Source organism: Pempheris klunzingeri, chromosome 11 (genome assembly GCF_042242105.1).
Source record: "Pempheris klunzingeri isolate RE-2024b chromosome 11, fPemKlu1.hap1, whole genome shotgun sequence".
In the NCBI taxonomy this organism is placed as follows: Eukaryota; Metazoa; Chordata; class Actinopteri; order Acropomatiformes; family Pempheridae; genus Pempheris; species Pempheris klunzingeri.
Genome location: NC_092022.1, coordinates 2,735,034 through 2,748,384, shown reverse-complemented (window position 1 = coordinate 2,748,384; position 13,351 = coordinate 2,735,034). Strand labels below are relative to the sequence as shown.

Genomic DNA, 13,351 nt, shown 5'->3' with positions numbered 1-13,351 from the left:
CACACACACACACACACATTATATCACATGGTCATAGATGCTTAATGTTCCATGCACAGGATTGCGCACACATAACATTTCACTCTCTCATTCTCAGTGTCCACAGCTCTCTCAGCTTGGCTCATTGCTATATCATAAAGAGTGACTCACCGTGAAGGTTTATGAAACGGATGCAGCTTTCAACCACCACAGGAATCTGCTGCCCAGAGCTCTGGGGATGAAAAATGAGTAAAGATGGAGAGGAGAGGAGAGTGTTAGAGACAGAAGGAGGGAGCACATAGAGGTCAAGAGAAAATAACGGGAAGATATAATGCAAGAAAATGGTGATTAAACAGAGGAGGATGGTAACAAGAGCTAAGCTTGGGTTGATGCAAGGTGCAGGTAAAATGCTTAAAATGCTTAAATACTGAGGTCAAAGCCTAAAATCCCAATTGTTAGTTAGTTTACTTTTACTAAAAAACGTATTTTAGAAACCCTTGGTTCTAAAATAGCAAAGTTATTTGGATTTTTAACACATTTAATGCTTACTACTCATTAATATAACTCAGAAATGTGTCTCCATTTCCCTTATAATCACTAACACATTACATAGATCTTATTATGGGTAAGTAAAATAGAGACCTTTTTCTAAAATATTAAAATCAGCCTAAAAAATATCCAACATGTTTAAAAGAAGAGTTTGATATCGTTAGACACAGGCTTATTTCTTATCATGAGTTAGATGAGAAGGTCGAAACCACTCTTGTATCTTTGCATTAAATATGAAGCTACAGACAGTTAGCTTAGCTTAGCATAAAGACTGGAAGTGGAGCCAGGCAAGCTGTTCGCCCTGCTTCTAGTTTTGTGCTAAGCTAACTGGCTAATGGTTTACTTTACAGACATGAGTGGTATCAATCTGCTCGTCCGAATCTTGGCAAGAATACAAAGGCCCAAAATGAAGGACTACTCCTTGGAGGTTTTCACCATAGAATATTAACTTCACTCAAAGTTGCTAAAGCCGATATTCCCCCACACACACACACACACACAAAAAAGAAAAACAGGGGCAGGGCCTCAGTGCACTCAATGGTAGCTACGGCCCTGGTCACTGTGGGAAACAGCCCACCGGCCTGCATGCAGTAGAGAAGCAGTCACAGATGGGGTTTGGTACCTGTGTCCGAGACATTCTCCTTCTTCTTCTGCACCAAGCCAAGCAGAGAAGACACAGAGAAAAAAAAAACGCACAGATTAGGAAAGGCAGAGTAAGAAATAAGGGCAATAAAGATTTAGGAGCAGTGGGAAGAGGCGCACATAAGCACACACACACTCAATAGAGGAGTCGAGAGAGGAGGCAGCAAAGAGGCCAGTGCATTTTAATCCCTTTCACAAGAGAGGAAGAGATAAAAGGGGGGGGGATGGATTGAAAGGAGAGAAAGCCAGCAATAAGCTATGAGCATGACCATACACATGAAGGCAGCAGTAAGTGCACTGGGGGGATGTTCTGTCAGTGTGTGCATGTGCTGCAAGAATCCCCCCCCTCTGCTTCAGTGTGACAGGATTTGAGGAATAATTTCCTTCGGAGGGTTGAACAGCAGCGCAGCGCAGTGCAGCAAGCAAATAAAAAAACAAGGGTGTCTTTCAAAGGGACGCTTTCTTTTTTATTTTCATTTGAATTTGTGTGTGTGTGTGTGTGTGTGTGGTGTGAGTGTGTGTGTGTGTGTGTGTGTGAGTGTTACCTGTATGTAGGAGAGCATGTCTGTGGTGAAGAGTGTGTGGCAGAATTGGGAAACAGGTCTGGACTTCCGAACACGCACTGACCGAGCACATTGCATTCTGGGAAATATAATGAATAAAATGCTTAATGCCATTTTATGAGAGGGTTTTAATAATACTAAAGATGTCATTATGTCTGCCAATTGCTATTATCAGTTACACTTTCAGCACTTCCCCCCTCCAAAAATCTGCTTTTTACACATTATAGAAAATTGAAAACATTAAAAAAAATGGCATTTTTGTTTAAATGTGCTTGATCTCCTTCCTCTTCTCCTTGTCCTCTCTGCTCTCTCCATATCTCTGTGCCTCTCTCAGTCACACTCTCTTTACTCTAGGCTGTGTAAATACATTGTTTACCTGGAAGGGTCACTGTCGACAGCTTCAGCTGGAAGAAGAAGGAGACAGAAAACAAGTGGAATAGTGAGATTTGATTGAGGGGCCCCGTGCAAACGCTGTGCAGCATTATTAAAGGGAAACTGCACTGATTTTACTCATGAGGTGTTTGCGGCGTGCTACTGCATATGTGAAACGGTTGGTATTGAGTCTTCTGTGGCTGCCAGAAAAATCCCCTCAAGTGATGTCGCTAGACAAAACCAAAGTTGCATTGTGGGTAATGAAGGCACCAAGTTTTACAAGGAGGAAGAATTTCTGATTCTACTGCATCAAGTTTTATCCTTTTTTAAAACTATCCATCATGTCCAACACTGTTAGAGCAATGCACTCTTTTGAACTTTGCAATAGTCAAAGTTAACGGTGGCATCATTTGTAAAACCCATAGAGTGTATATATTAGAAGTGGACGTAGCAACTGTGACATTTTGAAGCCATAATTATGGCTTTATGTGTGTCGCCATCTTGGTTTTGGAGCCAGAAGTGATTCTTATTACATGCAGGTCCACCTCTGATTGGTTAGTCAGAAGATAACCCGTACGTTTTACTCAAAATAGGACCATAATTTACAAAATGAACATCACGCTGTATTAAAGAAGACTTCCGTACAATCAGACTTCTTTTTGGAGCCAGTGGAGTCTTTAGAAAGGATGCAGGCTTATGGTACTTCAGCATCGCAGAGTACTTTAAAACAGTCTATTGTTAAACTGCACTAATCCATCATAAAATAAATATATATAATAAATATAACATTGTGTTATAGGAGTACCTTTCTGTATGGCATCTTGTAGAATATCATGTTTGGCTTGAAGTTTGGAGGTCAGAGAACTGCTAGTGAGGAACTCCTTCACTTTCTAAGACAAAAAAAAAAGAACACAAAATGTCTTACAGTTTTTCCTCAAGTGCTAAAGCACAGCTCTGGAAACGTAACATGCATTTGTCATGCCAATTTATACAGAGCTGCTCCACATTTCATTTGTCCTTCAAAAGGCATTAATCACTCCAAACATCTCACTGCCAATAAAACTGTGTTCTCCTATGCTGCGCCCCCCTTTTTGCTCAGTGCTTAAGCTACGGCAACTACTTACAGAGCTTCAGTATGACTGAATGCACTGAAATTGTGTTTCTGCATTTCATATCTTATTGGGACAATCAATATCATTCAATAGCAAGTATCATATGTCCTCTAGCGCCAGTTTCATAGTTTCATAATTTCATACTGTACAAACACATATATGCTCAATATTTACTTTCTTGGTAGGTCCTCTATTCACAGGAAGCTTTTGCTTGTTACCTTACAGTAACAGTGAAATGTAAAAACAATCCATTTAAATCTATTACAGCTCTTATGGTATGTAAAATCAAGTGAAACATCCATTGTGGTCACTGAGGAAGGCTGGCAGGATTACGTGGTTGACATTTGAATTTTGTTTGAATGTAATGAGGATGTGAATTTGAATTTCACAGAGTGTGTAAAAGCAAATGAGAAATCTCAAAAAAACCACATACCACATGATCAGATACATAGCTACTGTATATCTCTCTTCATCTCCAGCAAACTGCAGTAACTCACTGTAAAGTAATAGGTCTCTGTCTCCTGCTGATTGGCTCGACGCTTGGCAAGGGTCATTTTTGGGGCGGTGTTTCCTCCGGGGGGCTCGTGCGATAAGCTGCTGGGCACGTCAGGGGAGGGGTTGCAGTCGCTTTCACACATACTGTCCAGCAGGGCCGTGAGTGTGGCTTTAAGTGTTTTACTGACCTGGTAAAAAAAAAAGGGAAAGAAACGTTCGTTCATTGTTTTTGTTAAAGCATCGCATAAGGTTCACATGCACATCGCCGCAAACAGATCATTATGGACACACACGGCGAGAATGATTAGCTCACCTCCTCTGTTTCCAAGGTAACGGAAGCAAGTCGCGACTGAAGCTGCTGGAACCTGGTCTCCAGCTCGTACCTCACCTGGCTCTCCGCACTCACCTCACACACCTGAAACACACAAGCGAAGTATGACACAGGGCTACGAGGGAGGATCAGGTTCACGCCATGGACTGCATGTAAAGCCGGTACAGGTCAAAGCACCATTTTTCCCAAAGAAGCGCTCTTTTTACTGATCAATTTTATTGGTTATTTGATGGTATAAAATGGGTTGAAATGTGATGATTGAATGCCAATTCTTTATGTAAAGTCAGTGGTTCAGACCAACGGGATGTTGTTCCTAGAGAGAAGTCTCTGATGCCTTCAGTGGTTTGAGGTCACAGCCAGAGGACTTTTTTTTTTTTATTTAAGGTCGAATTTAAATGTAAAATGAGCAACAGGGTGTCAAAGGAACCTGCCAACAGTTTTCCTACTGATCCAGAGTCTGTGGTTGCTGCACAGTTATTCCTGAACCACAGGGTCTACATTCAAATTGTGGCCCATTTAGAGGCGTCAGGGTCGTTTAACTGAGGCCTGTGCACACAATAGGTACAGTCACCTGGTCTCCCTCATGTGGATGGTAGTTGAATCTGAACGGAAGGCAGAAGGCGGAGTCGTGTTGCTGTAGCAAAGCATCTCTGTCTCCACCCTGGTCCAGAGACGTCACGGCGGCCTCCAGCGACTTGAGCCCCGTCTCCTCCGTCTTCTGGATGCGCCACCTACTGGCCAGGTAGCACTTCATCACCCTCTCCACAGACAGATGGAAGCCCAGGTCACAGCACTGCCAGGTCACAAGGGGGGGTGGGGGGTGGAGGCAGGAGTGAGGAAGGGAAGAAGAGAGAAGGAAAGGGGGGTGGATGATGAGATGATGGTGGTGTGGGAGAGAGGACGTGTATGAGAAAGGAGGTTTTTCATTTCATATCTCTCCACGATATCTCAGCTTTTCTGCAGAAAATAACAGGGAAGACTGGCACGAAAAGGTAACTCAGCACAACTTAATGTCTCAATCTCACACACACTCTCTCTCTCTCTCACACACACACACAATCACACAACATGCGGTTTCTTACGTCGATGAGAGTGCTGACATCCTGCAGATAGTACTTGTTCATGGCTGCGTTGGCTGCTGTCAGATTCAGCAGGTAGTCGTTACGAGCCTTGGTACACTTCAGCTGGGTCTCCTGCACCCTACCATGCCGCTGTGAGTGCGCACACACACACACACACACACACACACACAGTAAGAGAAGATGATATACATAAGAACATAAACAACATCAAGGTGTCACGTGTCGTGACGTTTATACAAATAAAGACAAACAGGAACAGGAAAATGGTTGGTTCTATAGAAAACCTACTTCAAGACATCCTGTTCTCTCTCACACACACACACACACACACAAACACACACACACCATAGACACACACTCACTTTCTCCATTAATCTCTCCATCTTCTTGACGGAGCTCCGCCTCTGTCCTCCTGATTGGCCGAGGCCGAGCTCAGCTGACTTGCCGGTGTGTCTCTCCTCCAACCGCTCGGCCTCCTTCAGTTTCCCCTCAGCTATCAGACAGTCTGTGTGGTACTGGTTGTAAGTCTTCAGAGCCTTCATTAGCACATGTGTCACATAACGGAAACTCAGCAAACATCAGCATCGTCAGCGTCACTGCACTATTATGTTATTTACATGCAAAAACAAAAACCTGAGGCGCTCACCGTCTGCAGCTCAGTAGTGACCTTCAGCAGCTCGTCCTGCATCTGGATGCCAACTTCTTTGCTCTGCAAGTTACAAAAGTGAACTGTTAGACAACACATGACAACTGTGTGACATTTTGGGATACAGACTGAGTCACTTTTTTGCAGGGAGTTAGATGAGTGAATTGATATGACTGTTGACACCAAATATGAGGCAATAATAATAATAATAATTTATATAGGTTTATTTGTATATTTTGTGTACTTTATCTTATATACTTTTGAATAAGAGGTTACAAAGTGCTTTACAAAGATATAAAAAAAACAATAGTAATCAGATAAAAGTAGTAAAAAAAAATGAATACAAATAGAAATGATACAGTAATAATGACAAGTGAAGTACGAACTACTAAAGAATTAATAAAATGCAGTGAAAACAGTCAAAGTAAAATCAGAGGAAAACTGATTTAGGAGAAAGTGGTGCTGAAAAAGGGCATTCTTTCTTATTTGTCATTTACTGTAACATCTACAAACATGTAAAAAAAAATTTCCATCACACACACACACAACAAACAAGACATAAAGTGTTAATGAGTGCTGGTAGGTGGACTTTTGGACCTTTGTTAGGACAGCTGTTTCCCCTGCTTTCAGTCTTTATGCTAAGCTAATTGCTTTATGGCTTTAGCGTACAGACATGAGAGACAAAAAACACTGATAGTCCCAGAAAGTCAAACTCTTCCAAGAGTTAAAAACGAACTGACACTTCAGTACAACTACATGAGTTTATTCTGATGTATCCATTATTATTTGTATTGTTATTCGGGCACAGATGAAATATAGTGTGTAAGTGATTAGAGAGCAGCTAACAGGGCTTTACTCTGCTTGGCACTGGGCCTAACAACACTTATTAGCTGCTCTGAAACCACTGTAGTGGCTTAATTAAAATTCTGCTCACTTTTCAGCTATGAGAAGGTACAGAGAGCGTGTCTGACAACCAGTCATTTGAGCGAGATGAGTATGTGTACTTTATGGGATGAATGTGACTGTCGGTCGAAGCCGCTGCGGCACAAAGACAGATAACGGGACAAATACGTGAAGGGGGGGGGGATTTACTTTAAGAAGACTTTCATTGGAAGTCTGTTCACTTTTCAGGGCTGGTAAGTAACAACTGGAGTTGTTTGAGTGGTGTGCTATATTACAAAATTAATCTGACAGCACTGGGGGAAAGAAATCCATCTTTATGAATTTATGCATTGGAGTATTGGGCTCATTTTTCTTGCAGGAGATTCTGTTCAGCTGTTTATTAGCGTAACTGGATATTAGTGTAGTGATCTGCTTATTCTGCTTTGCCGAAATTAAGTGAAATCATCTCCACTTGAATTAAAAACACAAGACTTGAATGTGACAGTACAGGACTTGTTATGCTGATCCATCTAGGTTGCAGCTATGCATAGTGAAACATTTAACATTTAGTTAAGGCTGCACCACCTCCATCACGCCCAGAGTCAGATAATGTGTTGCCTAAATCATCAAGCAGCTTCACCACATCTCAGTATCTCTGCATCGACGATGATCAGTAAAATGTTAGAGGGGCTGATGACAGGATGACCTTCAAAATAAGAGTCTAGATACAAATACACAAATGCGGAGATGGACGTGCGTGATGGCTACCAGCGTTGGAAGTCTGTTTGCGCACGCACGTGTCCTAACATCCGCTCACCCGTTTGTGCAGACGGTGTGTATCCTCCGTACTGTGGCCCAGCCGCAGTGTGAGTGTGTTGCAGCAGGTGTCACCCAGTGCTGCATGTTCCCGGCTCTCCAGACGAGTCTGAGTCAGCAAAACAGACCAGACCTGACACACAGACTGACCCCACTGCTCCTTCCTGGAGAAAAACGCAGGGTTTTCTTACTGAGATGCGGCTTAATGAGAGTGCCTGAGAGATCGTAAAAGACACATGCGCTCTCACACACCACACAAACACACACACACACACACACACACACTGACTTCTTAGTCTTGTGGGTGAATCTCTCTGTGAGTTTGTCCAGGGCGCGTGCATATTCGGCCTCGATGTCGCCTCGACGCCGGAGGAACTCGGAGAGGTCTGAGAGCTGCTGCTGCTTCACCTCCACCTGAGAGTCTAAAATCTTTATCTGGTCTGTCAGCTGGGCCCGCAGGTCTGACACACACACACACACAGAGGGGAGAGAGAGACAGGCAGACAGGGGGAGACAGTTATTGAAGTGAAGACGACCCTGGACACATACTGATATAAACAAGCACACAGAGTGACATGAGAAGACATGGATGGACACAGTGATCAGATTTTGTTTTTTTTTGGGAGAAGGAGATTAGATCAAAAGTTTCGTTTTAGCAGATTCCCTCCGTGCATATGGTGCCTCAAACAAACTCAAACACATGAAATATTCAACCGCTCTCAACTGAATCACTTTTGCGTGCCACATAAAAGAGCTTTTTGATTGATCTTTCAAACAATTGTTACTTGGAACAGTTTGGAGTACACATGTTCTACCTTTTACTACCTCAAATAACTGAAGTGGAGTTTGGAAAAACTTGAAACATTTCTTTGAGAGACACTGACCATCAGCTGGTGCATTATACATGCATACAATTACATACAGAGCTCTGATTTCCTACCAAACCAAGTCATTAACCTAATCCTCCACTGAGGGAATAATAAGATCTGGTAGATCTCTGTGTTGGCTAGAATTAATTTAGTACTATAGGTGAGAACGTACCTTGTTCCTCAACTGTCCTGCTCCTAAATTATGAGTCTCTGCTTTAAGGTTACTTTGATTATATCTCTTATAGTGCTGACAGCAGCAGAAAAACTGCTTGCTGTTCACTAGAATACAGAATATTATCTCCAAGACATCAGTGGAAAGAAATGTACTTGATTACTGTGCTTAAGTGTGATTTTGGTTGTACTTTATACTTCTACTCCACTACATTTAACCGGAGAATATCTCTTGTGCAATGTTTCGTCTTGGGATTTTATTTTCTGTCTTAGTCTGTGTGTCTTTACTGTACGTGTTTGTAACTCTGTTCGTGTATTTATGTCACATGTTGCTTGTTAATAAATGTGAAAAAAAAATAAGAGGTCCATCCATATCACACCTGCTGCTGCTTGCAAATGCACGCACACACATGGACATGGACGTACAGTATCACCTGAAACTAATCTTACACACATAATCAATAACGCACAGAGCTGAACTTTTCGATCTGTGGTGGCTCCAGGAGGAATAATTCATTCACACAATAATTTAATTCATAAGAAATGATCCAATTAGAGAATTATATAACAATGTCTCCTCTAATCACACATTCCACCTGAAATCTGCCTGCACAGTTCCTCCGGGGAACAATGATTATTAAAATGCTGCCATTTGAAGGTGTGATTGCCACTGTTTGACTAATCTAACAGCAACACATAGATTATTACACAGAGCTCACTTGTAATAACCCAACATAACCTGGTATTATGCACACAAGCTGTGTGCAAACACAGCTAAGCCGGCAGCGACGTGGCCTGGCGTTGCACTCTGGTTTGCAAAGGCTAATACAAACATCATTCTCTCAAATAACACTGCCTTCGTCTTGCTCTCTCCATCTCCCCCTCACGCTCTCCCCGCCTCCCCCCCCTCTCTCTTTAATTTCTCTCTCACGCCCTCCCCCGCCCCCACCCACATCCCCGGTCCGCCTGCTCCCTCTTTCGACTCTTTACTCTTTTTCTCTGTCTCTGTGTGAGTACACAGCCCGGGGCTGACTGGATGTGAGGAGACAGCATCACTAATACTGGCTATAAATACACCCTTGTAGTACAGTACAGAGAGCCACCCAGCCACGGCATGCACCCTCAAAAATACAACATATAACACACACACAGGTCCGAGATGCTCAAATATTGCATCGAGACCTTGCAACACACACACACACACACACACACACACTGCTGCTGCCATGTGAAAATCTTCTGAGGCTAATACTGGTCATGCTCGTGTGTTTGATTAAAGGATTCTGTGCTCCTATTGAGCTCTGCATGGATCGTTGTCCAGCTCCAAACAAGCCTGACTTTGGTGAGTTTGTGACAAAGTGCTTTTGAGGACACGCATGTGCACAAATATGTTCAGTGAGCGTCTACGCCTGGATGACTGTGCAGAGCAACTGCACACACTCATGTATGAATGCACATGTCGTATCTTGTATGCATAAGTGCACACGCACACACAGAAGTGCAGTAAAGGGCACGGACGCACACGGAGAGACGAGCACACGTGCACATCCAGAGTGACTTACCTTTCATCTGCGACTCATACTCAGCGAGACTCCCCTTCTCCCTCCTCAGCTTTCCATGTGATGTCATCATCTTTGACCCCTTGACTCTCGTCTGTCACCGAGACCTCCCTTCCTGAACTCTGCTTCTTCTGGTAGCCTTGCAGTCTCCCCCGCCTGAAACCTTTCAACCTCAGCGCCCGCTCCGGCTCTGTAGTCTGTGACCTTTCACCCCTGACCCCTTGGCCTTGCTGCTCTACAGCTGCGTGCGGTGCATTGGCATCAGCGTCGATCGACTGCGCTCAGCGGGGATGTCAGCGGCGTGGACGTGTTCATGGAATCCTCTGGGTTTCTGATATGACCGTTGATCCATAGGTGAACTGGCCTGAGCAGGAGGGAGAGCGAAAATAGAGGGGAGGAGAGGGTGACCGTAAGAGAAGAAGTAGATACGGATGACAAGAGGACAACAGGGGGCAAAAAAGGGAGATTTATTGAGACCAGGACGAGAAAATGAGAGAGCGAGGAGGAGGAGGAGGACAAATGAGGCCAGGGCGACAAGACAGAAAGGGACAGTGACACCAGAGAAGGGAGATTTAATAGGAGGGACAGCGGGGATGAGGGGCAGAGCGCAGAACGGACAGTAAGAGGGCAGAGTGATGGGGATGTGAGAGAGGAAGGATGAAGGATGGGGGATGGGAGGATGAGAGGTGATGAGTAACGGCAGTAATGAAGGACATTCAATGCCTTGAGGTCGGGGGCTGGGGATGTCCACAAAGGTAATGGTCAAATACACAAGCCAAAGTCTCCAGCGTTCTTTTACTTGACAAGATTTGCAAGAAAAAGGTCAAAGATGAGAAATCTAGACTCAAAGCAGCAGACAGCCTTTGTAGACCCACCTGAAAGCTGGCTGTGTTCTAATTTGGGTTTGGACTCTAGATATATTAAAAGCGTCTCACAGTTGCTTTGTGGGCTACCACTGTTGTTTATGCACGTTAAGGGAAACTCCACCAATGTAACACATCAAAGTCACTTCACCCGTCATGAGAAGTGCTACTTGGCCTGGAAAAACAATCGCGTAAACTGTTTTTTGAAGCTCTGGAGGGGCTTTGACAAGTTTGAACAATGACCTCGGTGATGCCTTCAGGGTCGTCTCAACAGAGTTGCAAAGTGGGAGTTATTTTATTCCATTTTATTTTAATGATGTCCTCAATGTGAACCAACATAGAAAGATGCAACTCTACCAGATGATCTAATGATCCTATAGGTTCATGTTATGGCCATCATGATATAAATCTAGTACTTCAGCTTCTTTTCATAGCGGATGGGTGGAAATACTACATTACCCATGAATCCCAGCTTCTACGGAGAAGAAGCCAGTAAATGGGGCAAATCAGAGATGTGAATTCAAAACGCTTCCTTGTTGCACCACAGTTGCTGAATTCTCCCAAAATTGACCCAGAATCCAAATTTGATTCATTTAAGCTGCAGATTGTGGTTGCAGTTTTCTCAGCAGCATGATTTTTATCTTCCACCAGCCACTAAAGAATTTTATTCCACAGCGTTGATGACTACTCAGATTTGATTGGTCATTTACGGCTTTCTACGGTCTGTTATTTCTGTATAAAAGGCTGCTGCTGCTGCTGCTGCTGTGGATAACAGAGCGTTGCTATGGAGGCAGTTCTGATAGCAGAAACAAGAAAATCATCTTTAAATCAATAAAATTCTTTTTAAGTCAGTTTGTTGTCTCAAATTGTTGTTTTCTTTAGTTTGAAGCCGTGGAATAAGTGGGATAATGTACAGGATGATTCAAGACATCACCCTGTCTGGGTTTGTTTTGTGATAATGAGCGGCTCCCTGTAATCACGTACTACTGTTCAATGTCTCGTACCTTCTGTTTTTGAACAGTTTGAACACGTACAGACAGATATTTTGCTTTACATTTTCTTCATTTTTTGTATTGACTGTCCTCAGACATGACGGGTGGCGAATATGGAGTTGGTGCAACTGCACCAAAAAAAATCATTGGAAAGATGCAGGCAAGCACAAATTCACCAGGAACTGAACTGACAGGAATAGACACCCATGATCCATGATGTTAAAGGTTTTCTATACAATATTTCAGCATCTCAGACCCAAACAGATGTGCATCCTCTTCCCCTGCTGTGGCCATCTTGGCACCACGGCCAGGTTTCTCAATTGTTCTCTTTGTCTGTACACAACCACGGGCAGACAACCTCTTTTAGCGGTTGTGCTACTGTGTTAGCTCAGTGACCAACCTCAGCACGTCAGTGTGCAGCGGTTCTGCGGCATTTTTGGCAAAGTTTTACAGCTCTCTGGGTTTGATTCACAGACTCACGTGCATAAATAATAAATGCTTGCATGGCCGTCCCGACGGCCACAGCAAATGTTGTAAATCTTGAATAGATAGCCTTAAAAAATGTTTTCACTTGAGTGCACAAAATTCATGTGCATCTCTGGGCTTTATATATATATAACGGTAGATAACGAGATAAGAGGTAAAAGGGAGCAAAACCAGAGGGAAACAGGAAGAAGCAGAGTTTCTGGTTAGTTCTAAGTTCAGTCAGAGGCTGAAAACACACACACACACACACACACACACACGGTCGGTTAGCTTGTACACAGCTGCGTCTGAAGAGTTGGTGCAGTGGATGTTTGGGGTGAATCAAATCTGTCTGAACTAACAGCCCGGCGCTTGAATTCATGTGAATAAAATAAGATGGAACTTTTCTTAGCTCTTCCTGTGAACTCACCTTAAATGGGTGAATATGTAACACTGATCTTTAACTTCCAGAACCAGCAGCACCCAAAACATCCCCCCCCCGCCCTTTGCTTTGTTGGGCTGATAAACAGAAAAGCACGATCCTGGCCTTTTGGGAACAAAAGTAGGGACTGAAGATGAGGATATGTCTGTCTCTGCTGCATTGATGTTAACCATCTCTCTCTCTCGTGCAGGATGAAATCAAAGGAGTACTCCTTTAAAGGCAGAGTATGACTTGTCTTAAATTACTTAAACTGTTGGATGCCATTGAAAGAGAAAGCCAACTTTGGAAGACACTCAAGATCAAACCCAGTTAGCCTGCAATGTACGTTTTTAATCGAATGAGCCCTTCACACACAACTAAATGCTTAAATTGCATTGCACACAGGCATTTGCTTGGATTGTCAGTCAGTGTAAAGTGAGGAGATGAGTTTGCACACACACTAACTTTTGCTTTCATACAGGCAGGCTGGTACACACACACACACACATACAGAGGCAACTTCACTTTTTACATCCTGTGTG

The 13,351-nt window shown here is 43.3% G+C and overlaps 1 protein-coding gene across 1 annotated transcript in view; it reads right to left on the bottom strand.

Moving 5' to 3' along the window:
* arhgap4b (Rho GTPase activating protein 4b) overlaps nucleotides 1-13,351 on the bottom strand; it is a 31,207-nt gene that overhangs the window by 12,769 nt on the left and 5,087 nt on the right. Inside the window, exons 2-14 of the mRNA XM_070839288.1 lie at nucleotides 10,072-10,432; nucleotides 7,759-7,930; nucleotides 7,471-7,633; nucleotides 5,772-5,834; nucleotides 5,488-5,661; nucleotides 5,126-5,254; nucleotides 4,615-4,836; nucleotides 4,026-4,127; nucleotides 3,715-3,900; nucleotides 2,911-2,995; nucleotides 2,110-2,137; nucleotides 1,716-1,812; nucleotides 151-211 (exon numbers count right to left, since the gene is read on the bottom strand). Of these exons, the coding sequence (XP_070695389.1) occupies nucleotides 151-211; nucleotides 1,716-1,812; nucleotides 2,110-2,137; nucleotides 2,911-2,995; nucleotides 3,715-3,900; nucleotides 4,026-4,127; nucleotides 4,615-4,836; nucleotides 5,126-5,254; nucleotides 5,488-5,661; nucleotides 5,772-5,834; nucleotides 7,471-7,633; nucleotides 7,759-7,930; nucleotides 10,072-10,141 (1,552 nt within the window). The 5' untranslated portion in view covers nucleotides 10,142-10,432. The remainder of the gene's footprint in view (nucleotides 1-150; nucleotides 212-1,715; nucleotides 1,813-2,109; nucleotides 2,138-2,910; nucleotides 2,996-3,714; nucleotides 3,901-4,025; nucleotides 4,128-4,614; nucleotides 4,837-5,125; nucleotides 5,255-5,487; nucleotides 5,662-5,771; nucleotides 5,835-7,470; nucleotides 7,634-7,758; nucleotides 7,931-10,071; nucleotides 10,433-13,351) is intronic.